Source organism: Rhinatrema bivittatum, chromosome 15 (assembly GCF_901001135.1).
Source record: "Rhinatrema bivittatum chromosome 15, aRhiBiv1.1, whole genome shotgun sequence".
NCBI lineage: Eukaryota > Metazoa > Chordata > Amphibia > Gymnophiona > Rhinatrematidae > Rhinatrema > Rhinatrema bivittatum.
In genome coordinates, this window is record NC_042629.1 from 33645133 (window position 1) to 33670075 (window position 24943).

Below are 24943 nucleotides of genomic sequence, written 5' to 3' on the forward strand. Positions count from 1 at the left end.
ATGGTGTGGGCAGCTGGTCTGCCCACTGGTGTGGGCAGCTGGCATTTCAGAGCCTTGAGGAAGGGTTCCCTGATCGCCTGGACTGCTCAGGATTGTGCAGCTGAGTGCATCAAATCATGCCTGGATCAGCTGTATTTAGGTTCCCACTGGCAGGAGCAGTGGCCATGTTTGGGGGACAGGAGAGATGAAATGGTAGGGCTGTCCCTTGCACAATGGGGTGGCTGTGGTGAGGCAGCGGTGCAGTGTAGCAGTGTTTGAGAACCCCGGAGAGGCCATGTGAGCTGTTTCCCTTTTTTGCTTTTGTTCCCGCTGAGGGTTTGTGCTTTGTGGTGGGAACTGTGGCCATTTTGAGACTGCAGCATTGGGAGTGAGGGGGCAAGAGTAGAAAATAAGTCCCTTACTTTGCCACTTCTTGCCGGAGCGCTGAAATGAGCAGTGGTCTTCTCACCTTATCTCCCCCCCCCCAATATGGTAAGCAAGTCTCCATAACCGTCTCCCGTGATACAGGAGGATAGAGTGATGGAAAAAAATAGTGCTTGCCTTCTCTATTCCAGCCAAATGCTCCCTTCAGCAGGTTGGATGTTTTCACTCCTCCTTTGAAACGATGTGGGGCACAGATGCAAGGAGATTGGCTCTGGGTCCACGATCCTGCGTAGGAGGGGCAGGCAGGTGATGTAAGATGGCTAGCTTCTGGCAGACTTTGGAGGTTCTCTAAGGCCCTCAGCTTCAGTGAGACCATCCTGTGGTCTCTCTATTGGAGTATAGACCACAGGGATAGGACCAGGGAGGCCTCTCTGGTACTCCCATCTGAAGTGGTGCTAGAGGGGCGTGAGACTGGGAATTTGGTCCTCCTGCTGACAATTTTCTTGGTTCTCAGGGGGCATGAAGGATCAGGATGCTTGATGGCGGCCCCCGAGCAACAGCCGACTGGAGGCTAGAGACTTCCTCTGCTTTGAGTGTGACAGGGCAGAGGTGCTAGTCATATTTTCTGGCTCTGTCTTTTTCATAAGATCAATGATCCCCTTCATTCTCAGAATCTGAGGGGGCTCTGCTCTACCTAGTGGAAGTCCTGCGAGATCCTAGGGTCCTTAACTCCAAGGGTTGCAGGTTCAATCTCCACTGCTCCCAATCACAGGTGACTAGAGGTCAGATTTAAAAAAAATAAATAAAATAAAAGGCACAATCTTCTACTCATGTCTATCTTCTGGGCTGTCCACATGATGCAAAAAGTTTCGGCAGACCTGGAGTTTTTTGGGACAGGGAGCCCATACCATTTCTAGTTTCTATTCCTTCCATGCCAAAGGACAGCTCACAGGCTCAACCGCCTTGTTGGCGCAACCTAGTGAAGCGCAATCTGCAACAATCTCAACATCTGATGTACCTGGCTGCTTGATTCCATATGTCAATCTGATATGTATGTCTACCATCCTGTGGATTCAGACATTGTGAGATCAGGTCAAACGGTTGCAGATAATTCGGGCTTAACTGGTATGGCGTCAGGTCCTGGGTGGCAGCATTGTACTTGGTCTCCTGGGCGAGAGTGCACATGTGCTTTTACAAAGGAATCCCCAGAGTCAAGATTACTTGGTGGGGTTGCCTCTACTGATGAAGTCACGCAGAATCTTCAGTGGTGGATGGATCAAGAGCTTTTTATTTTATTTATTTTTTATATTCTGCTTTTTGCACTTTTAAGTGCTTCAAAATGAATTACATTCAGGTACTGTAGTTATTTCCCTATCCCCAGAGGGCTTACAATCTAAGTTTGTAGATGAGGCAATGGGAGGGTAAAGTGACTTGCCCAAGGTCACTAGGCTGCTACTTCACTCTTGGTCAGGGGGATGGATTTGATGATTGTGACCACTGACGTGAGCCTATCTGGATGGGTAGTTAGATGTGTGCTTGATCGGACATTGGGGGTTAGAGCGCTCTGGAGCGTTTCCCCCCCCCCCCCCCCCCCCCCAAAAAAAAAAACCCAAACTGATTTAAATGCATCTTTAATGCTTGCACATTACTGATGGGCAAGATCATTGATTTGTTGTGAAGCCAAAGCCACCTTTGGCAGCAAGTATTTCCGGAGGTCCGAACACAAAAGTGACTCGATTAGGCGGAGACAAAAAACAGGCAGATGTGAAAATGGGGAACGAGGGTGCTGATAAAACTGATGAGTATCTCAGAAGGGTGATCTGGCGTGGGCTTCACATATTATGCTGGGTTCCAGTTTTATATAAGATTTTATTTTCAAATGGCTGTGGGGTTTTGTCGTCCCCCCCCCCCCCCCCCCCCCACACCTTGCATAAGTTTCTCAAAGTATTGCACTTACCTACTCTTCTCTGGTGTATGAACTTTCACTGTGGCTACATGACTATCACTGTCAAGCAGGCGAGATATCCTGGATATATAGGGGGATGCCAAAGGACAAAATTCCCTAAACTATGGGGAGATAGGTGTTGTGGTTCCTTGGAGCAGTCAAATAAGGGAAGAAGATTATATGAACTTGTTTATGCATGGAGGTATGAATGAGAGAATGTGTGTGAATGCAAGTGAGATGTTTGTGGTTTTGTATTGGGAGTTGTGGGCAATGTACCCACTACAAATTCAAATACCTGGCACAATGGGTGTGACTAGGGGGGCCTCGGCTGGGAGGTCCCTTAGATTGGAAGTTGGTTATGACAAATGTTCATAATTGGTCCTTAAGAGTTGGAAACATGGTAAAGGTTGACATGGCAACTCTCAATGTTGATGGAATCCAAACACAGTAAACTTTTGAGTATGTTCAAGCGTTTAAAATCAGATTGATTGTTTTTTCCTCTAGAAACCTGCTTGAATGACGCGTAACACGCTAAGTTGAAAAAAGATTGGGTGGGGCGATGCTGGTATTTCTCTTTCCAATAGGCAGAGAGAAATGGCCATACTTGCCCACAAACAATTGCCGCACCATATAGAGTGCCAAATACAGGATGTTGAGGGATGGTACGTTATTGTGCTTGGTAGGCTTTATCAGCAAAAACTGGCCCTTTTCAATTTGTATGTTCCAAATACATCACCCCAACCCTTTTTTTTAGAGAAATTGTGGCAAATTTAATAGCTCTCCCAGGTCACAAGCTGACTGTGGGAGGTGATTTTAATATAGTTGCAAATGGTCAAGAGGATTGCCTGGTTTTGAAGATCAAGGGGTACATTTTGTAAGCAGGAAACTTGGACTGTTGGCTATCTGGAGGACTCTTCACCCTGGGGAGTTAGATTTTACTTTTTTTTTTTTTCTAATCCTCACAAAATGTACTAATGGGTGGACTATTTTTTTTTTTAGTTTGAGGATCTATTTCCCAGGGTTTGTAGCTCTACTATAGGTACGATTTCTATCTCTGATCATGCACCAGTTTCTTTGGGATTGGAGCTGGGGGAGCGTAAACATACTCCTTTTTCTTGGAGGATGAACCCAGTTTTATATTTTGATGATTTTCAAACTTTTTAAAAAGAAAAATGGGTTGAGTATGTGAACACTAATTCCAGCCAATAGGGTTCAGAGTTAATGTTTTGGGAAGCAGGGAAGGCAGTGATGCGTGGCCATATAATAGCTTACGTAGCAAAATAACAAGAGGAGACTGGTTATGTGTGCACTCTCAATTTCAAGGATGCCTATACTCCCATAGAGATTTTCCCAGGTTGCTGGAAATATCTCAGATTCATAGTAGGAAACTGCCACCTCTAGTATTGCATTCAGAGTAGTTAAATCACAAGTGGATTGTGATAAATTGCAGGAAGACCTTGTGAGACTGGAAAATTGGGCATCCATATGGCAGATGAAATTTAATGTGGATAGGTAAGTGCAAGGTGATGCATATAGGGAAAAATAACCCATGCTGTAGTTACACGATGTTAGGTTCGATATTAGGTGCTACCACCCAGGAAAAAGATCTAGGCGTCATAGTGGATAACACATTGAAATTGTCGCTTCAGTGTGCTGCGGCAGTCAAAAAAAGCAAACAATGTTGGGAATTATTAGGAAGGGAATGGTGAATAAAACGGAAAATGTCATAATGCCTCTGTATCGCTCCATGGTGAGACCGCAACTTGAATACTGTGTACAATTCTGGTCGCCGCATCTCAAAAAAGATATAATTGTGATGGAGAAGGTACAGAGAAGAGCTACCAAAATAACAACATCTAACAGTAAGCCTAGCAAAGTATGTAAAACCTGTCAGTGAGCCACTGGTAATCTGAACTCCTAAACGACAATAATTCAATGTGCCTCATGAGTCTGTTGCTTAATATTTGAAGTCTCTCTAGCACTCAGTACCTTTTTGTCTCTCTTTCCCAACAGGTTAGTTGGATTAATGCGTTTTCTGTGCCTTATCAGGATTTACTCAGGAACAAACCACTCTCATGCCTTTTTGCTAGATTGTAATGCATATATACGTTAGCAATATTAAGTTTTCACATTCTTTGCTCATCCAGATACCCTAAAACGAGATATATTCTGTCATCACTGTATAACGGATGTACAACATGCTTTATTTATCAGTCTGCCTGGAACTATACTAGAATGGTGTTTTGCCTGTAAAGTGCATGATATTAGCTCTCGGTAGTTTCTGCCTTACAACTGTCTCATCCAACTCTAGTTTTTCAATACACCACAGATCAACAATGCCTCCTTTAATTGGAAACTTTTCCCTAGCCTGCCACCTGCAACACATCCCATTTTATCCATTTACTTTCTCTCATCAGGCCACACACCGCAAGACCACGCTCAGCAAAAGAAGGCTTATCCCAATACACACCCTCACACGCACTCAAGCCATCAGTCTATCACTCATTTCCATTATCCTATTTAACGCACAATCACTCCAAAAGAAAACCCATCTCTTACACGATATTCTTACAGACTCTAAACCAGAAATATGTGCTGTCACAGAAACATGGTTCAAACAACATGACACTCCCCTCATCAACCAGCTACCTTTAGAAATCTACGATGTTTTCTCTATCCCTCGGAAAAAGAAAAGAGGTGGCGGCATACTCTTGGCTGTAAAAAAGGAATTTCAACTACTATCCCAGAAATGTGATATTCCAAACCAGTACGAAATTGGCTTTTTCAAATCGAAGTCACTCCAACTGTGTCTCATTTATACACCCCCAGGTCTCCTGGAGAAAGATTCATCTCCTCTTATCAAATTTATTGCAAACTCACTATCCCCTGACATACCCACAATTCTCCTAGGAGACTTCAACTTACACGTGGATACCTCCCCGCAATCCCCAGCATGTGAAGCATTCCTCTCCTCCCTTGAAGCAATGGGCTTCCAACAAATAGTGAACTCTCCCACACACAAAGCTGGCCACACACTTGATCTTATCTTTGTCAATTCCCCCATCAACATAAGCAATCCCCCTTCATGCACTACAGTACCCTGGTCTGACCACTACCTTATTCAGACTAAACTCTCACTCCCGCAAATCTCCCCCACCACGCCCCATCAGCCCATTTCATTTAACTTCCGCAAACCATGCGCTATAGATACCATCTCACAAGCATGCGCTGACATAGACAGTCACATTGACGTCTCATCCCCAGACAATGCCATCTCTACCTGGCTCAACCTCACCCTCAGCATTGCTGACAAACACTGCCCCCTCACAATAAAAACTATCAACCCAAACCGTAGAAACAGAAAACCCTGGTATACGCCTGAACTTAGGAATCTTAAAACCCAACTCAGAACAGCTGAGAGGTCATGGCGCAAATACCAATCCCCCGCAACTAAAACATTATACTACCAACAAATGCATGAATATAGAAATTCCATCCTTCAGATTAAATGTAATTACTATGCTAAAAAAATACATGGTATGCAATATAACCCTAAGGGCCCTATTCACCATGGTTGCGGACCTCACTTCTCCTACCCTCAAACAACTACCTGCTAATCCCTCTAAAAATCGTTGCAATGAATTAGCCCAATTTTTCAAAAACAAGGTCTCCTCCATCACTGCACAATTTTCACAGAATAACAGCAATATCTGTCTGCCCACCATCAACTCTCCAGTCTCCCTCTCATCTTTTGACTCTTCATCCTCTCTTGAAGTACAAAACATCCTTAAAAAATTAAAACCATCATCTCATCCCTCCGAAACCATCCCCACAAAACTCCTGCTAGCTATCCCCGAGGTGATTGCCAAACCCCTCTCAAATATCCTTAACTGTTCTCTAGAGCATGGCACAGTCCCTAACGTTCTTAAACAAGCAGTAGTAAAACCCCTACTCAAAAAACCCAATCTTGACCCAGACACCTTATCCAATTACAGACCTGTCTCTAACCTACCCCTCCTAGCTAAAGTTATTGAAAAAGTTGTCAACTCCCGTCTCTCCGATCACCTGGAACAAAACAACATTCTCCCATCTACACAACACGGTTTCAGAAAGCACTTAAGTACTGAAACCCTGCTGCTCTCCCTACACGATACCCTCATTAAAGGAACCGACTCAGGTACCTCTTATCTTATTGCCATGCTTGACATCTCGGCGGCATTCGACACAGTCAATCACGATGTCCTCCTCAACATACTCAGGAGTATCGGGATCACTGGCAATGCCCTATCCTGGATACGATCATATCTCCAGGATCGCCTTTTCACTGTATTAGTAGATAACAATGAATCTGACCCCATCAATCTTCCCCAAGGTGTTCCCCAAGGTTCCTCCCTCTCCTCTACCCTATTTAATATATACATGCTTCCCCTCACTACCCTCCTCACTAACCTCCACATCAAGCATTTCATTTATGCCGAGGATGTGCAACTCATCTTCCCATTCTCTGACTCTCTCCATACTGCTCTGCTTAACTGGGAAGCCTGTCTTTCCTCTATCAACAAATTACTAAATGACATGCAACTAGCTCTAAATCCCAGCAAGACTGAACTCTTAATCATATCTAATAGGCCACCGCTCCCAGACATCCCACCTGCATACTCATCCACATCTTTCCCATCACACGTTCGCAACCTTGGTGTCCTTATTGATAACCATCTTACTTTCAAACCCTTCATCAAATCTATCATCAAGGAATGCTGTTTTAAGCTCCAAACCATAAAAAAACTCAGACCACTGCTACACTTTTCTGATTTCCGCACTGTACTCCAGTCTATCATTTTATCTAAGGTAGACTATTGTAATGCACTCTTTCTAGGCATTCCCGCCACCTATACCAAACCCTTACAACTACTACAAAACGCTGCCGCTAGGATACTATCAAATTCAAAAAAAAGAGATCACATCACCCCCACACTTATCGAACTTCATTGGCTCCCTATACACTCCCGAATTCTCTATAAAGCCCTTTCCATCATCCACAAAAGTCTGTTGAACTCTAACCTCAATTGGATTAACCCCCCACTCCTCCCCCGTACCTCGAATAGACCCACACGTACAGCCCTCCAAGGAACCCTACGTGCCCAACCCATCAAATCTTTCAAATTATCATCTACCATAAGCAGAGCTTTCTCTCTCGCTGGCCCCTCCATATGGAACTCCCTGCCTCCCGATATACGCCTGGAAACATACACACCCACTTTCAAGAAAAAACTGAAAACATGGCTCTTCCAGCAAGCTTACCACACATCACCTGCCATTACATAAACCCCCACTGTTTAACTAAAAAGTGAGTAACTTAGAATTTGCTACGTGACTAGGAATCTATTTCTCAGAATACGTCTCATGCCCATCGATTTTGTACTTTGACTCGGCTACTTATGTAATTAGCTTTTGTAAATAGTTGTGATTTTGCTGATTTTGCTGTATCTATTTATTGATATCACGGACGCTTGCGGCATAGTCAGCTCTATACCCTATCCCACTTTTAACCACCTTGTTCTCAGTTACATGTAAGGGCCCTGCCCAAAAGTTAACCTGTTTTTTCAATGTTATATGTAAGGGTTCTGCCCATTTGTTCCTTTTTAACTGTAAACCGATGCGATGTGTAAACGGTCATCGGTATAAAAGAAAATTTAAATAAATAAATAAATAAAGGGGAATGGAACAGCTCCCCTATGAGGAAAGACTAAAAGAGGTTAGGATGTTTCAGCTTCGAGAAGAGACAGCTGAAGGGGTATTTGATAGAGGTGTTCGGCCAAAAGGATTTCGGAGCTTCAGGCTTTGTCCTGTAGAGATCCTTTCCTGTGAACTGCAGATGATGGGATGACGCTACATACAGTTCCCTCCTTTTTAGCAAATGGTCTCCTGTTTTCATGTAAACCAGACAGTGGAGCTTCCGGCCTTCCTGAATTTGCCATGGGAGGCACTGCATGTAAGGGATCTTCACTTTTTGGATGATCGGATTCTGTTGTGGTACCTTAAGATCACTGTTTTCAGCGGTCAGATCACCATTTTGTTTTGTTCAGTGGAGCTACGAAAGGATGTAAGGCTTCTAAAGCCACAATTTCTCGTTGGCTAAAGGAGACCTTGTTTTGGCCTATCTCTGTAAGGTTAGACTGGCCCCAGAAGGCTTGTGAGCGCGTTCTACTAGGGTACAAGCAGCCTCCTGGGCAGAGTATCAGTTGGTGTCTCCTCAGGAGATTTGTAGAGCTGCAACATGGTCTTCACGTCACACCTTTGCCAGGCACTACTGATTGGATGTTCAAACGCAAGAGGATGCCACATTTGGTGAAAGTGTACTGCGAGTGGGTCTTTCGGGTACCCGCCCAGTCTAGGGGAGCTTGGGTACATTCCACTTGTCTGGACTGATCTGGAGTATGAACAAGAGGAAAGCTGGTTCTTACCTGCTAATTTTTGTTCCTTGAATACCATGGGTCAGTCCAGAGGTTCGCTCCCTTGGTTCTGAAAGACTATGGTAACTGCGATTTATGGTCTGATTCAGAGCCTTATATGTGTAAATATTTTGAACCAATGGAGCCTAAGTGGTTCTCAGTTCCTTTGTTTGATGAAAGGGGCTCCAGTTCAGGGTGAATCCAACCTTGGGTCCTTTGTTTTCCAAAAAAAAAACCCTTTTTTTTTTTAATTGAATTGGTTGTTCGCTCTAGATTGGCTTGGGTAGAGGTCAATACTGAGGGGGCTGCAGGTGGCACCCTCTGATATGTAGCAGTGCCTGAAAGAATTTATTCTCTGCTGCCTCCTGCTGGTAGGGATGCAAAGCCCAGGAATGAAAATTAGCAGGTAAGAACCAATTTTCCTTTGTTTGGAAGGCAGTATTTGGTTTTCACCAAAGTAAGAACCTCATCCTGATTGTCAAGCATAGTGCTGAAGGTATCATTGATGGGGCTGCTTTGCTGTATCAGGACTTAGATGACTTGTGATATTGAACAGTTGAGATTAAATACAACACTATTATATCTGATAATTAAAGAAAGGTGTTATCTGGAAACCACTATTAGCTGAATCAATGACATTCTCCCTACCCCACCTCTCGTAACATGTCATACTCAGTAGTACAAAGTGTAGACATCTGTAAGTGTAAATACATAGTTTATAAATAGTTTCACATCACTGCATTTATGGATTTGTTACTCCTTTATCCAAGGATAATTGTAACACATTAAACATTATATAAATTCGATGATCCTTTATTTTTGTAATGTTAACCTGTAAGCAGTAATGATACAGATCCTTGTGGGCCACTGCTGCAGTTTGAATTTGTATAATTTTTTTTTTTTTGTAAGATAAATGAGGATTGTATACATGACGTTTTTTGTAGTACATTTCTTGTTTGATTTGTAGTGTGGATACTTATTGTAACTTCACTATTGTCTTCAACGAGAGAGAGAGAGAGACACCAGTTGATAAGGGTCTTTTGTTTTTCAGTGGGTAAAATCTGGTCTGTAGGGATTCTGATTGTTCTGATATACTGGTGGTGTCTGTATTAATTTTGAAAGATGTTCATGATTATTTTCCAGAAAGCAAGAAGAATATAGAATTGCAAAAGGAGAGGAAGAGAGAGCTTTCTATATAGCAGAGAAGAAAAGGAAACTATTCCAGCCATCACAAAAGGTAAAGCTGCTCAGATATTAACTTTATGTTGATGCTTGGCATACACCTGAAAAAGAGATCCCATACTTCCCAAGATGACACAAAATAGAGTTCTTTCTTAGCAAGGATTTCAAGAAGCACTGGGAGAAGTTAATGACTTTCCCTAAGAACAGTTTGTCTTGTAGTTTTGGTGAAGGTTCTGTGTTAATGATACGGTGCCACAGAATGCTGAGAAATGTAAACATAGACAAAGCACAGATAAGCATTAAAAATTAAACTGGAGGAAAATCTCAAATCCTGCTGCCATCTAAAAAAAAAAAAAAGTGATTTTATGACTAAGTAGGGTTTCTTTATACAAAGCAGGGGCAGAAACTGTAGTACAGCCTCTTAATGTGCAACATAAATGGCTTCCTTTTTATTTTACATGGACTCATTGTTTTGTAGTAACTCGACACCTGTTTAATCTGTTAGATCTTCATAATGTCTTTTTTTTATTTCTCTATTCTTAAATTTGAAAAATGCATTGGGTTTGGGGGGAGGGGGGTGCTAAGAATGGATTATGCTCCAGTCCCGTACCAAGGGTAGTTTGCTAACTTCCCCTCTGCATTGTGAAAAGGCTTTATAGTGACAACAGTTCTATTTGGCATACAGTCTTTATTTTTGCAGTAATTTAAACCATTTATGCCTGCCATCAGTGTTTTCTCACACTCTCCTGGCGGCACACCTAGCCAGTTTGAGTTTTCTGGGTCTCTAATGTATGCAGATCTATTTCATGCATATTACTTATGGATATCCTGAAAATCTGAGTGGTTAGGTTTGCTTCCTGGAGAGGTTTGGAAAACACTGCCTTATACTTCTTTAAAAAAAAAAAAAAAAAGACTTCAGTGCTGTGATGTAAAGATTTTATGGCTGGTAAATTCTAAAACTAAATTCCTGTTCATACCCTAGATCAGTCCAGACTAGTTCATTTTGCATCCCTACCAGCAGATGGAGGCAAAGTATGAAAACTTTTCAGGCACTGCTATTTAACAGAGAGAGCCACCTGCAGTCCCTCAGTATTTCTCTTTCTCCAGCAGATGGTAGAGGTGCAAACCTGCAGTCTGAACTTAGTTTAAAAAAAAAAAAAAGAAGAGGTTAGGAAAAGAAGAAAGGAAGAAGCGAAGACTGAGGCTCCCAGAGGTGTTAGGTTCCTTTGTGGTCCATCCCTCTGGTTGAGTAGGGCGAGCAGGGGGTTTGCAATCCCTGACCAGGCTCGACCCTTGATTCTCACCTGTCCTACCATCTGCACCAGCTAGGAGCACCCAGAAACAGTAAAGTATATCTTCTTTTACCTTTTTTCCCCTGACTGGGTTACTCGGTGGCTGTGCCTTTAAGAAAAAAAAAAGTGTTGAGCAGGCTTTTATTTTTCATCGGCGGTCAACTATTGGCTCAGCTGGGTGAGAAGGGAAGCATATGCGGCTCGATTTTTCAGGGCCTGGGACAGCTCTGGCAACGGCATCTGAGGTTTCCTTTTCCCCACTCAGAGGGCTGTATTGGGCCTCATGGCACCTCCCGCGGAGAATGGGAAACTGTCATGCCTGTGGTCTGAGGCGATCGCGCCTCATTGCAGCCCTGCTCTGCACAGACTGTGCCTCTGGAGGTGAAGAGGGCTCAGCAGGTGGCTGCTGTGCGTGATCTGCAGGCCCTGTCCAGGAGGCCCAAGGAGGTTGAAGGAGAGGGCAGCCATTTTGCCTCCACGTGGCAGGAGGGCCTGCCTTGGACAGGGAGACTCCCAAGAAAGAGAGTTACTTTTGGCCCATTCTGTATCTTCAGATTGGCCCATTCTGTATCTTGCAGGTGCCACATTTTTGGACAGAGATGTTGCAGATAGTGATTGCAGTGGTGCACAAGATGGTTGAAGGAGGCGATCGATCCTGGAGGGGTTGCAAGCGCATTCTACTAGGGCACAGGTAGCCTCCTGGGCGGAGTGTCAATTGGTTTCTCTGCAGGAGATTTGTCGAGCAGCTACTTGGTTTGCTTTGCACACTTTTTCTAAATATTACTGTTTGGATGTTAGGGCCCCAGAAGAGGCCACATTTGGTTAAAGTGTGCTGTGTGTGGCTCTTTCAGGTTCTCACCCAGTGTAGAGGGGCATGGGTACATTCTGCTTGTCTGGAGTGATCTCTGGTATGAAAAGAAAATTGGATTTTACCTGCTAATTTTCATTCCTGGAATACCACAGATCAGTCCAGACTCCCGTCCCCTTATGATGAAAGACTTTTCCACTTCTGGATGCTGCTGGTGATGCAGAATTTTGAACAAGATTGTATATAGTTTTAAGCTAATTGGAGACTTGAAGTTTTTTCATTTCCCTAAATTGGGAGTCCAGTTTTGTTGGGGGTTCCAAATTATTCCTCAGCTGGTTGTAGAGGGAGAAATCCTTGGAGTTTGGGAAGTAGTGATCATGGCTTGGGTACAGATCAATAATGAGGAACTGCAGGTGGCACTCTCTGTTAAGTAACAGAATGATGTGTGGCAAAGATTATACGGAGCAAAAAAGTTACAATCACATTTTTTTTAATTTTACATATGCTCACATTGATTGTGCACAGTATTCGATACCACAGTCCTTCGCTTATATATTTATTAACTGTGGTATTTTTTGTTGCTAAATAAGACTTGAAAAGAAAATATTGAGTATTTTTTTTTTATCTCAGACTTTTAGAAGGAATGCATCCAGTTCTTCAAGGGAATGGGTTACATGAAATAGAGCAGGCATGTTTTCTTCATTCAGAAAGTGAACTCTTCTTTTCACATTGATCAAGAAATTTTTATTGACATTTTATCCCCTAACCTTTTAAAATATAAAAGAGAAAATTCATTTATTAGGTGTTAGGAGCATTACAATTATTTACAACAAATAGTAATCAGAAAACAGTATGGTATCATGTTTTCCTTAGTCTAATAATAGCTGCTACTTATGCAGAAAGTTCAAATATCAAGAGATTCAAATTTGTAAAGTGACAGCTCAATGACTCGTTCCTATCTTCACAAAACATGTAAAAATCTACAAATGATTGACTGACGTTTTGTTTTGGAAGAAGGATACTTCAACAGCAATGATTCCTACTCCAGGCACTATAAATCCTTCAATCTAGATTGGGGTGAGAGAAGAATTCTGGCTGACTGTCATTCTTTAACACTCACACTACTCTGGACCAGCCATCAATAAAATACAGATCATTAAATTTCTAACCGTGAATTTGGCTATGTAGTGATTAGTAGATTATCTCCACTTGAGTTTTTACAAGTACACATTGCTGGGGAAGTATTCAGAGCAGGGTGTCATATGGTACTGTATTGACTTAGCTGTAAAGCCTTTTTACAACATGAGTTGTACCCAGTGGGTATTGTATATGATACATAAACAGTGGTTGTATTCTGCATGATCATTCCAGTCCTTTGTCTTGTCAGAAAATGACCAGATTAATGAAAAAATGTATTTTACTCTTTTGAACACAAATCCAGAATGATTTTGCAGTCTCATCACTACGGACCAGACAGAGACTAATTTGTCGGCAAAGAAAGCCAGGGTACAGAACACGCAATAATGTTGAGCAGTTCATTGAGTTCTCATGTGAGGAAGGAGAGGAGACTGCTAGCTCTTCAGACCAGGTAAATGCGTCTTGTGTAATGTGCAACATTCCCAATGGGGAATACTTTTTTTTTAAGCCAAGATATAAGTAAAAATCATAAGTCATATTAATAGACTGTGGAATCAGGTCACCCATTTTGAACCCAGAAAAAACAAAGTACATGGTGAATAACTATTGAGCAGACTGTTGAATAACAGCGTTTGCCATTCAAAGCTGGAGCAGGTTTTGCTTGGAAAGGCTGAATACAATTAAACTGAACACATGATTGTTTTTAGAAATGGAGACTTTCCTGAACATACCCAGATCAGTCCAGAAAAGTGGGTTGTGTATCCCTACCAGCAGGTGGAGTCAGAGAACAATTAGAACTTTGGGCACTGCTACATAACAAGAGTGCTGCCTGCAGTCACTCAGTATTTCTCTGACTCCAGCGGGTGGTACAGATGCACACCTCTGCAGTCTTTAGTTATATTTTAAACCTGCTTTGGGGCGCCAGCAGTCCTTTCGAGGGGGTCGCCAGCCTGGAAGAGATTCGGGACATCTTGGTGCAGGAAATAATAAAAACCTCCAATGAAGCAACGAGCACCCATTCCGTCATTGAAGCTGTCTGAGGCAGCTTATCCAACTTTTACACGGAATGGACAAGACCGCTGGGTCTTAGACGTGATCAAAGATGGGTATGCACTGGAGTTCTCAAGCCCAGTCCGGGTGGTTTTTGTGGAGTCCCGAGTGGCCTCAAGTGTCAAGCGAAAGGCGGTCCGGGTGACTCTACAACAACTTCTTGAGCTCAAAGCTATTGTCCCAGTTCCGGAGGCTCAACAGGGACAAGGTCGGTACTCCGTGTACTTTGTGGTCCCTAAGAAGGAGGGTTTCGGCCCATCCTTGATCTGCAGAAGGTGAACCATTGCCTTCGGGTTCCTCGCTTTCGTATGGAAACCCTGAAGACAGTGATGGCTGCGGTTCGAAAAGGGGAGTTTCTTGCTTCTCTGGACCTCATGGAGGCGTATTTACACATTCCGATCCGGCTGAATCACCAGAGGTTTCTGCGATTCAAGGTCTTGGGATGACACTTCCAATTTCGAGCCCTCCCATTTGGTCTCGCAACAGCTCCTCGCACATTCACCAAGTTGATGGTGGTGGTGGCGACCTTCCTTCGTCAGGAGGGAATCTTGGTCCACCCGTACCTGGACGACTGGTTGATTTGCACGAAGTCTCGGGTGGACTGCTAGAGATCAGTGTACATACATGGTGATGTTCACATTGCGATCCCTAGGTTGGGTAATCAATGTGCAGAAGAGTCACTTGGAACCCACTCAGAAGTTGATTTATCTTGGAGCACAATTAGATACCTTGCTAGGCAAAGTGTTTCTAGTGGCGGACCGAATAGGGAAGTTGCAAGAACAAATACATTCCCTTCTTCGAAGGAACAATCCCACAGTGTGGCATCTTCAGGTCCTGGGCTCCATGGCGTCAACCTTGGACTTGGTTCCTTGGGCGTTCGCTCACTTAAGACCTTTACAGCGTGCACTTTTGTCTCGCTGGAGCCCGGTGTCTGAGCAATTCCATTTACCAATGCCTCTACTTCCAGAATCCAGAGTCAGTCATGGTGGCTGTCACTGGACAATCTGGAATGGGGGGTGGATTTGGACACTCCGAATTGGCTGATAATCTCCACCGATGCCAGCCTCTCAGGTTGGGGGCGGTGTGTGCAGACAGGTCTGCCCAAGGGCTCTGGTCTGCGATGGAAAGATCCTGGTTCATAAACCAGCTCGAGACCAGGGCTGTGTGTCTGGCCCTGCGGGTGTTTAGGGCAGAATGGTGCGAGTCTTCTCGGACAATGCGACAATGGTGGCGTACATCAACCAGCAAGGCGGGACTCGAAGTCCCGCCGTAGCACTGGAGGCACGTCTTCTGTTCACCTGGGCGGAGCGCCATCTCGAGGGCATTGCTGCATCCCATGTCGCGGGAGTAGAGAATGTGCAAGCTGATTATCTCAGCCGTCAGCAACTAGACCCAGGGGAATGGGAGCTATCTCTTGAGGCGTGGAATCTCATTTGCGCCAGATGGGGAACTCCTCAGCTGGATCTGATGGCAAAACAGGCGAACGCAAAAATCAGTTCGTTTTTTCAGCCGTCACCGAGAACAGGGCTCGGTGGGCATAGACGTTCTCGTGTGTCCTTGGCCCACGGGGATTCTGCTGTATGCCTTCCCACTCTGGCCCCTCATAAGTCGGCTTCTCCGTCGCATAGAGCAGCACCCGGGAAGAGTGATTCTGGTGGCACCGGAGTGGCCACGTCGTCCGTGGTTCACGGATCTGGTACGCTTGGCTCTAGAGGGTCCACTTCAGCTGGCTCATCTAATGCATCTGCTCCGTCAGAGGCCCATATTTTCGGATCGGGAGGATCGCTTCTCTCTCACGGCTTGGCTTTTGAGAGGCGATGTTTACGCTTGAGGGGTTATTCAGAACAAATCCTTTCCATCCTCCTACAGGCGAGATGTCCAGCCACCTCTATGGCTTCTGTGAGTTTGGAAGCTTTTTGAGACGTGGTGTCATCAGCGTTCCTGCGACCCTTTAGCGGTGCATGTTCCTCGGGTGCTTGACTTTCTGCAACAGGGCCTTGCTAAGGGCTTGGCGTTCAATTCCCTTCGTGTACAAGTTGAGCTCTAGGTGCCTTGCGGGGAAACTTTGACTGCTATTCTTGGCAGCACATCTGGATATTGCTCTGTTTCTTAAGGGGGTCAAATATTTGCGCCCTCCCATCCGTTCGTGTGTCCGGATTGGAGTTTGAATTTAGTCCTGCGAGTTCTATGTGGCACTCCTTTCGAGCCTTTTCGTGAAGTTTCCCTGAAAGATCTGACTTTGAAAATGGTGTTTTTGGTGGCCATTTGCTCGGTCCGTCGGATCTCGGAGTTGCAGGCGCTGTATTGTTGGGATCCTTTTCTTCGGATTTACGATGATCTGGTATCGTTACGTACGGTTCCATCCTTTGTCCCTAAGGTGGTTTCAGCCTTTCACGTCAATCAAACTGTGGAGCTTCCGGGGTTCCCTAACTGGTCCCGGGATTCTTCTCAGAACAGAGACCTTCATCTTTTGGATGTGCGGCACGCCTTATTGTGTTATCTGGAGGTTACCAATGACTTCAGACGTTCTGATCATTTGTTCGTTCTTTTTGGTGGCCCAAAGAAGGGGGACAAAGCGTCAAAGGTGACCATATCTTGGTGGATTAAGGAAGCCATTTACGTGGCATACATAGCCCGAGGGCGTCGGGTGCCTTTGGGTCTCAGAGCTCATTCCACTAGGGCTCAGCTTGGAGAAGAGACGGTTGAGGGGGGGATATGATAGAGGTGTTTAAAATCATGGGAGGTCTAGAACGGGTAGATGTGAATCGGTTATTTACTCTTTCGGATAATAGAAAGACTAGGGGGCACTCCATGAAGTTAGCATGGGGCACATTTAAAACTAATCGGAGAAAGTTCTTTTTCACTCAACGCACAATTAAACTCTGGAATTTGTTGCCAGAGGATGTGGTTAGTGCAGTTAGTATAGCTGTGTTTAAAAAAGGATTGGATAAGTTCTTGGAGGAGAAGTCCATTACCTGCTATTAATTAAGTTCACTTAGAGAATAGCCACTGCTATTACTAGCAACGGTAACATGGAATAGACTTAGTTTTTGGGCACTTGCCAGATTCTTATGGCCTGGATTGGCCACTGTTGGAAACAGGATGCTGGGCTTGATGGACCCTTGGTCTGACCCAGTATGGCATGTTCTTATATTCAGGCTACCTCCTGGGCAGAGTGTCAGTGCTGTCGCCTCAGGAGATCTGTAGGGCGGCAGTGTGGAGGTCTATTCACACTTTTACGAAACATTACCGATTGGACGTTAAGGCTTCTGATGAACCGTCCTTCGGGGAGAGTGTGCTTTGTGCTGGTCTTTCGGGGTCCCGCCCAGTGTAGAGTGGCTTGGGTACATCCCACTTTTCTGGACTGATCTGGGTATGTTCAGGAAATGAAAATTGGTTCTTACCTGCTAATTTTCATTCCTGAAATACCACAGATCAGTCCAGAGGCCCACCCCTTTCTTCAGATACTGAAAGAGTATCTTGGTCAGAACCTGCTTAAGATTTTTATTGTTGAAGTTCCTTTTGCAGACATGATGCATGGAGCAGTTTTTAGCTCCATGCATCATCATCTGGGTTATTTATTTATTTATTCTTTATCATTTTAACAATTATAAATTTACAAGAATTCAATCTTGATTGAAAAAGTAAGTGATTCAAAAAGAAAAACAGGAAAATATTTTAGTAAATTTTAGAAAATTACCCAATTCTCTTACTTTACAGTCCACAAAAAGGATCCAATTTAATTAATACTTAAATTATGATTTCCAACATTATTCTCTTAAGCAAACAGTTTAATCAAGCGTACTGATTCATACTTATAGGATTCACGCTGGATTTCTAGCAACATATCAAACCACATCTGTTTTATCACTTAGAAAAGTAGTTAATTGAGAAGGGGAGAAAAAAAACAAACAAATTACCCTTATAATTGATACAACACTTACAAGGGTGTTTAAGAAAATAAGTTACTCCTATTTGGAGCACCTTCACCGTCAAAAGTAAAATCTGTCTCCTTCTCCTCTGAGTCTGTTTAGAAAAATCTGGGTATACTCTAACATTTAAAGTCAGAAATTTCTCCGATCGATGATTAAAAAATAATCTGAGTACCCAATCTCTCTGACTCAAAAACAAATGTGGCCAGTAAAGTGGGCTCCCTGCACTAAATCACTATCTAATGTTTCTAATATCATAGACACATTTAAATTAGAAGATAATACATCCATTGCCTGTGCCCCTTCTTGCATTGTTACGTTTTCTTGCTTTTTATATGCTGGGATACATTAACATTAGCTAAGAGCGGTATTGCTGTTTCCGGAACTTTAAAAATCTCAAGCATATATCTCTTAAACATTTCTTTAGGTGGTACATGAGGCAACTTCGGAAAATTAAAAGCGAAGATTCTTCTTGCTATTTGCATTATCTAAATTTTCCATTTTAACATGTAACATTTGATTTCTCTTACTACTGTATCTTGTACCAGTTTGCAATTATTCAGGTCTTTTCTAATTTTTTTCCATATCTTTTTGTTCTTTATCCTTCTTTATCTCTATATTGGACACTCTGTCTTGTATAACATTAACTTTCTCTACTATAGGGTTAACTTGAGCAATGATAGAATTTTGCAAATAATTGCATCCATTATCACATCTAGAGTTACAATATTAGGCTTAACTATTTGTGAAACTGATATTTTAGGTAGATAGGCAGTCTCTTCCGTCTTTACTTGACATGGCTGATTCCTTATTCCAACTCCAGTGAGTCAGCCTGTCCCCGAGGGTATCCTGTCCGGATTCCCATCTCGGATACTTCCACCGGCTCTGGACCTGCTTGGGTAGTATCTTGTCCTGCGACTTCTGCAGTTGAAACACCCCCCCCCCCCCCATTGCGCCCTGGATAGCACCGGATTGGCTGGTGGTTCCCTATAGATCGGGGCTAAAGATAGAGAAAGGTCCGGTGGGGAGACCGTGATGGCTTCCTCGGTTGCTCCCTTCACCTGCGCCTCATCCGATCTATAAGTACGCTGTATATGGGTGTCCATAGGACCCTTTATGAGGGCTCCGGGGGCAGAAGCAGGATCAACCCTCTCCTTCGCCCTCCTCTTGTGCACAGAGAGAGGCATATTCCGAAAAGGTAAACCTCACCTCCGATGGTAGGAAAACGTTTTTCAGACTCGCAAGGAGCAGGGCGCCCACTTTCCTTCCTCTCCTCCCGGTCTGGTTTTTTGCCATCGATGAAGTGGTAGTCCGGAAATTTGTTTGGGTACTACCCTTCGTTATTTAGTTCTGTTAGCATGGGCTTGGGTACAGGTCAGTACTGAGGGACTGCAGGTGGCACTCTTGTGTATATATAGCAGTGCCCAAAGTTCTAATTTTTCTCTGACTCAACCTGCTGGTAGGGCTGCAAAACCCACTTTTCTGGACTGATCTGTGGTATTACAGGAACGAAAATTAGCAGGTAAGAACCAACTTTCATATAACAGCTAAGGACAGTAAGGCCTATCTAGTCTGGCCAGATTGCTTCCTATTACAGTGCTGTTGATTTTTGGCTTTCCCTTCACTTCTTTGCAGCTAAAGGTTCCTTCCTCTTCCTCCTCAATCCTCCCCTGCCCTACCAGCACAGAAGACAGAATAAGAGCAATTTAGAAAGGGGATCTATGGGAGGAAGTTTTTCTGTTCACGTTCTGCTGCAGCCTGGTGTGCAGTAGGGAGGCATGAGTCCAATTTAGCTTTGTTTACTTGAGCACTTGTAAGCTGTCCTTCTCTGAGGACAAGCAGGATGTCAGTCCTTACACGTGGGTGTAATCATTGGATGGAGCCTGGCTTGGAACTTTGATCTCAAAGATTCTAGAGCTTTCAAACATGCCCTACTGAGCATGTGGAGCTGCCGTTACCACCCTGCCTCCTATGCAGAGTTAGTCTCACCTTCCCCCCCCCCGTAGAGCCGTGTGACAGACATCCCTACCAGCAGATGGAGGCAAAGAACAAAAACTTTGAGGCACTGCTACATAATCAAAAGTGTCACCTGCAGTCCCTCAGTATTTCTCTGTCTCCAGCAGGTGGTAGAGGTGCAAATTTGCAGTCCTGACTGATTCTGGATTCTAGGAGATTTGGAGACTTGAATCTGCTCCCTGAGGTGTTCCAGAAAACAATACGGAAGCCGATCCAATGCAGCAGGAATGTGACCAAAACAAAATTAGATCGGTGTCAAGAAATACTTTAATTATAAACAGTAAAAACCAATGTCTGACTTGGGCCGAGTTTTATACATACAGTGTGAGCCGCTTCAGGGGGCTATACAAACAAATGAATAAATATATTAATATTTATATATAGGATCATAATTTATAATCATTTGGAACATAAATTAAAAAAAAAAGATTAGAAATTGCATCCAAACTTATAGGGCCACACAGTGAAAAGTGACTTAAACACACATAGCTGTCAAAGCGAAGCAGTGCAGGCACACATCGTGTTCAACAGCAAGTCTCTATTTCATGGAAGTCTCTCTTTTTTTTTTTTTTTTTTTATTAATAAATAAAATTATGAATCTCTGCTAAGAGTATAAAATTGCTAATCAATGTGGGTGTGCTAAGAGAATTCAAAAAGAGCACAAATGCACAAATCGGCATCTCAGCATACCGGAAGTATATACAGCCGGCTTTCACGCCAAAAGCTGAGTTAATATACTGATGATGAAGTAACATACACATTTGGAATGTATTAAATTTTATATCTGCAATGTATATTCTAAAAAAAATAGTGAAATAAAGGCATTAAATTGTATGTATGAAACGACATTTTTTTTGGTAGATGAAATATGTATTGAAAAAATGTTTTATTAAAGAAAATATTGTGAAAAAAAAGGGGGAAATCTTGTCTGTGGTAGTTGGTGTCCTTAAATATACACACCAGCCTGAAGTGGTGAATTGTTTGATACAAAGTAAAGGTGAGGTGCAACATAAGTAAATCTACATTGAAACAATATCTTATGTTGCCAATTGATTGCTTATTGTAATGGTGTCCTAGTATTGTGAAGCAGGATTCGTCTGTTTAAAAAGTGTATAGACTCTACTAAGGTACATACATATAAATATGACGACCATAAAATACTAATAGCATGATAAACAATAATACATATAATTAAAAATAAAATATAACAATAAAATTGTTAAATGTTAATAAGAACATATCAAATGTGAACCAGACAAATATTTCCAAGAAAGGTTAAAAATGCAAGAGTGAAGAATAATGGAGGTGAATTACAAATAGGACTGAACCAAGAAATATATTTTTCTGTCTAATGGTTCTATAGTTTTAAACTCGTAAATGTATTTTTGTTCTAATCTTAATAAAAGGTTGTCCAGGTTACCACCTCTCCAATTTAATGTGGGTTTGGAAATAACACAAAACTTATAATCATTGAATTTTTGGTTTGCTTCAGTTGAGTTCCACAAGTGGTTTTCCTTCTTTTTTCCAATTAATAGCGCACTTGTGTTCAATAATTCTTTTATTGAAGACTCTAATTGTTTTTCCAATGTACATCTTATTGCACGGACAGATAGCTGTGTAAATGACACCTTCACTCTTGCAGTTTGTAAAACTTCTCAACCAAAAGGTTCTATTAGTGTTTGGAATGTCAGTACTGCTAGTTTTGATGTTTACATTACACACTGCAATTGCCACAAGGTCTGTCCCGCAGGCCTAGTGTCTTGAAGTGTTCTAAGTGGCAAACATGAAGGTGAAAGTAGGTCCTTCAGGTTTTTGTCTCTTTTGTGGGTGACCATAATGTTTTTGACTTTGAAAATGGACAAAGTTTGCATGATGTGCCAGTGTTTCTTTGATATATCTGGGTTTTTAAGTATAAAGGGAATTTTCAGCATTGAAACATATTTGAAAAGAATTGATGCAGGGTTTGTTGTATGAGTGTAACAAAATTAGTTCTTTTTGTGAATAAGCTACTATTTTATTAAAGTTTAATGTTTTTGTTAGGTAGACAAAGTATGACCCTTTTAAGATTAAGCATGTTATTAAATGCAGGAAAATGAAACTGCAGATCCAAGTGAGAACTCTGAGTCTTCTGATAAAGAAGAGGAATGGAAGAGTGAAAGTAACAGCTCTAGGTACAGTTGATGGAATTTTCCTGTTTCTTATTTAACTGTCTTTTGGAAGAGGGGGAGAGAGAGCTGTGGGTTTTTTTTTGTGATGTTCGTGTTATGTTGCATTTTTTCCAATAAGAACTTTACACTTGGGTAGTATGGGGCAAATTGTAATTTTTTAATGGAAATTACAGTTCTGTTGATGCCATTGGAGTGATAATCTTGATGCCAACAAGTTGGATTACACATTTCTTAGGTTGAAAGAAGATCAGAGATTTGTGGAGTCCAACCTTGTTCTGATTTGCCTGACAGCTGTCTTTATAGTGCAAGGGAAAGAGAAAAAAGCACTGCATCAATAGCCAATTCTGTAACAGCAAAATATCCTTCTGGACCTTCAAATATAGCAATCTGCTCCAAATAGGCATGATTTCTAGTAGGTAGCCATATCATAACTACCAATATTTTTTTTTCCTCTAAAGTTTGTCTAATTTACAGATGAAAAGGTTTAGTGTTGTAGCCTTAACTACTACTGGTAAAAATTTCCAAAATGTTTCCATTCCTTGAGTAAAATTTCCCTTCCCAGTATGTACAAGATCAATCCAGAGAAGTGGGTTCTCAGATGGAGTCAGAGAACCAAAACTTTGGGCACTGCCATATATACTAGAGTGCTACCTGCAGTCCCTCAGTATTTCTGACTCCAGCAGATGGTAGAGATACACTCCTGCAGTTTTTAGTTGAAGTTTTTTAAGTTAGAATTTTTTCTTCTAGTCGCGGTGCTTCCTGAGGTGTTAGGCACCTTCGTGGGCCATCCCTCAGTGGAAGCCGGGCATCCGGGGGATTGGAGATCCCTGTCGGGGTCTCACCTGCTACGGGTCGGTGTGTGAAAGCCAGGGGCTCCTGGTTCCTCACCACCGACACTGCTACAGCTGCTCCCTCGATCCCTGCTTCAGCATCCTTTTGAGCTTCAGTAAAGTTTATTAAAAAAAAAAAAAAGCCTTAGGTTAATCTGACTGCTTGTCTGGCCGGCTGCCTTCAGATCGGAGATAAGGAGTCTGTGCAGGGGGATAGGGTCCTAGACAACCGAGACGGGAGGCTGTTAGTGCTGTGTTCTTTCGGCTTCCAGGGCTCCTGGTGGCACTGAAGGAGAAGGGATGAGTTTCTCCATAGGCCCGCTGGTGGTCTGTTTTGCGGCGGAGTTTTTCTGGCGGGAGCAATTTATTTTTAGTCCTTTTTCGGAGCGGGTTGACTCCGACCTGCCGATTATCTTTTTTTTTTTTTTTTTTTTCCCCGTGTGTCGCGGCTGTGAGCGGGCTCCCAGAGATCGCGTTCTCTCCCCCCTTCGTTTAGCTTCAGCCTGCTTGCCTGAAATTTTCCCACATCGCGGCTGCGAGCGGGTGTTGCAACTTTCGCGGCCTTCTCTCCCATAGCTCCGCGAGGTGGCGCACCTCTTCAGATGGGACCGCGCTCGAAATCACCGACCTGCAGCGTGTGTGGCACACGCGGTCAGGTCCTGGATGCAGCCTCCCTATGTCCTAATTGTGCCCCAGAGTCGGGGGAACTCCTTGGGTTCGGAGGACCCCTCCCGTGGGGAGGATCCGGGTGCCCTAGACATGGATTCTCAGGTGGAGGATGCCCCTCCCGTTATGGCACCTATAGGGGAGGATACCATAGGGAGGGATGGCATTTCCCAGGAGGGGGAGGGGGTCCAGTGGGTTTTTCCCCGGAATTCGTACTCCTCATGCATGAGGCCTTTTTGGCTCGCAAACGTGCGCCGGTTAAGAGACCCAGTCTCCCAGGGGACGTAGGGCATCCATCGGAGAAACAAAATCGGGGAGCGGACCCAGGGCAGCACCCTATGGATCAGACTCGCCCAAGAGAGGTTGGGGCTCAGGCTCCTCAGGGCCCGAGTCCGGGATCAGGATCAGCTCCGCCTGCAGGAGCGGCAGCGGGAACAGACCTGGATCAGGCCAATGTGGATACGGATGATTCCAATGACCCCGATACCCTGCCAGCGGTGGGTGACGATCCCAGTATGGTCAGACTGTTTAAAAGGGATGAGCTGCGGCCCCTTATTCCTCAAGTCCTGGAGGTTCTCTGCTTTAAAGTTGCACAGGAGAAGTCAGATAATGAGGGGGTTAACCCAGTTCTTGATGGCCTTAGGGGCCCCACTACTTCCTTTCCTCTGTCGAAGAAAGTACGAAAACTGATGACCCGGGAGTGGGAGGCCCCTGGTGCTGGGCTGAAGGTCAGCAGAGCAATGGCGAAACTATATCCCCTATCGACGGACGTGTTAGACCTGCTCAAGATTCCTAAGGTGGATGCGGCGGTCTTGGCAGTCACTAAGAAGACCACAATCCCGGTTGCTGGGGCGGCAGCCCTGAAGGACATGCAGGACCGGAAACTGGAGATCCAGTTGAAACGGGCATTTGAAGTCTCAGCTCTGAGTTTACGTGCGGCAATCTGCGCTAGCCTAATGCAGAGAAGCATGCCTGTGTTGGGTGCAGGAGACAGCGTCCAGTGCCGGCGGCAGCGGGGCGTTGCAATCTGCCCGTTTAGAGGCGGGTGTCACGTATGTGGCGGATGCACTGTATGATCTGGTGCGGACCTCGGCAAGAAGTA

At 43.7% G+C, this 24943-nt stretch overlaps 1 protein-coding gene across 1 annotated transcript in view; it reads left to right on the forward strand.

Annotated features, from left to right (window-relative positions):
* The window catches only part of BRWD1 (bromodomain and WD repeat domain containing 1), a 282561-nt gene that overhangs the window by 106431 nt on the left and 151187 nt on the right, over positions 1-24943 (forward strand). The window contains exons 20-22 of the mRNA XM_029577859.1: positions 9904-9997; positions 13484-13630; positions 22266-22348. Of these exons, the coding sequence (XP_029433719.1) occupies positions 9904-9997; positions 13484-13630; positions 22266-22348 (324 nt within the window). The remainder of the gene's footprint in view (positions 1-9903; positions 9998-13483; positions 13631-22265; positions 22349-24943) is intronic.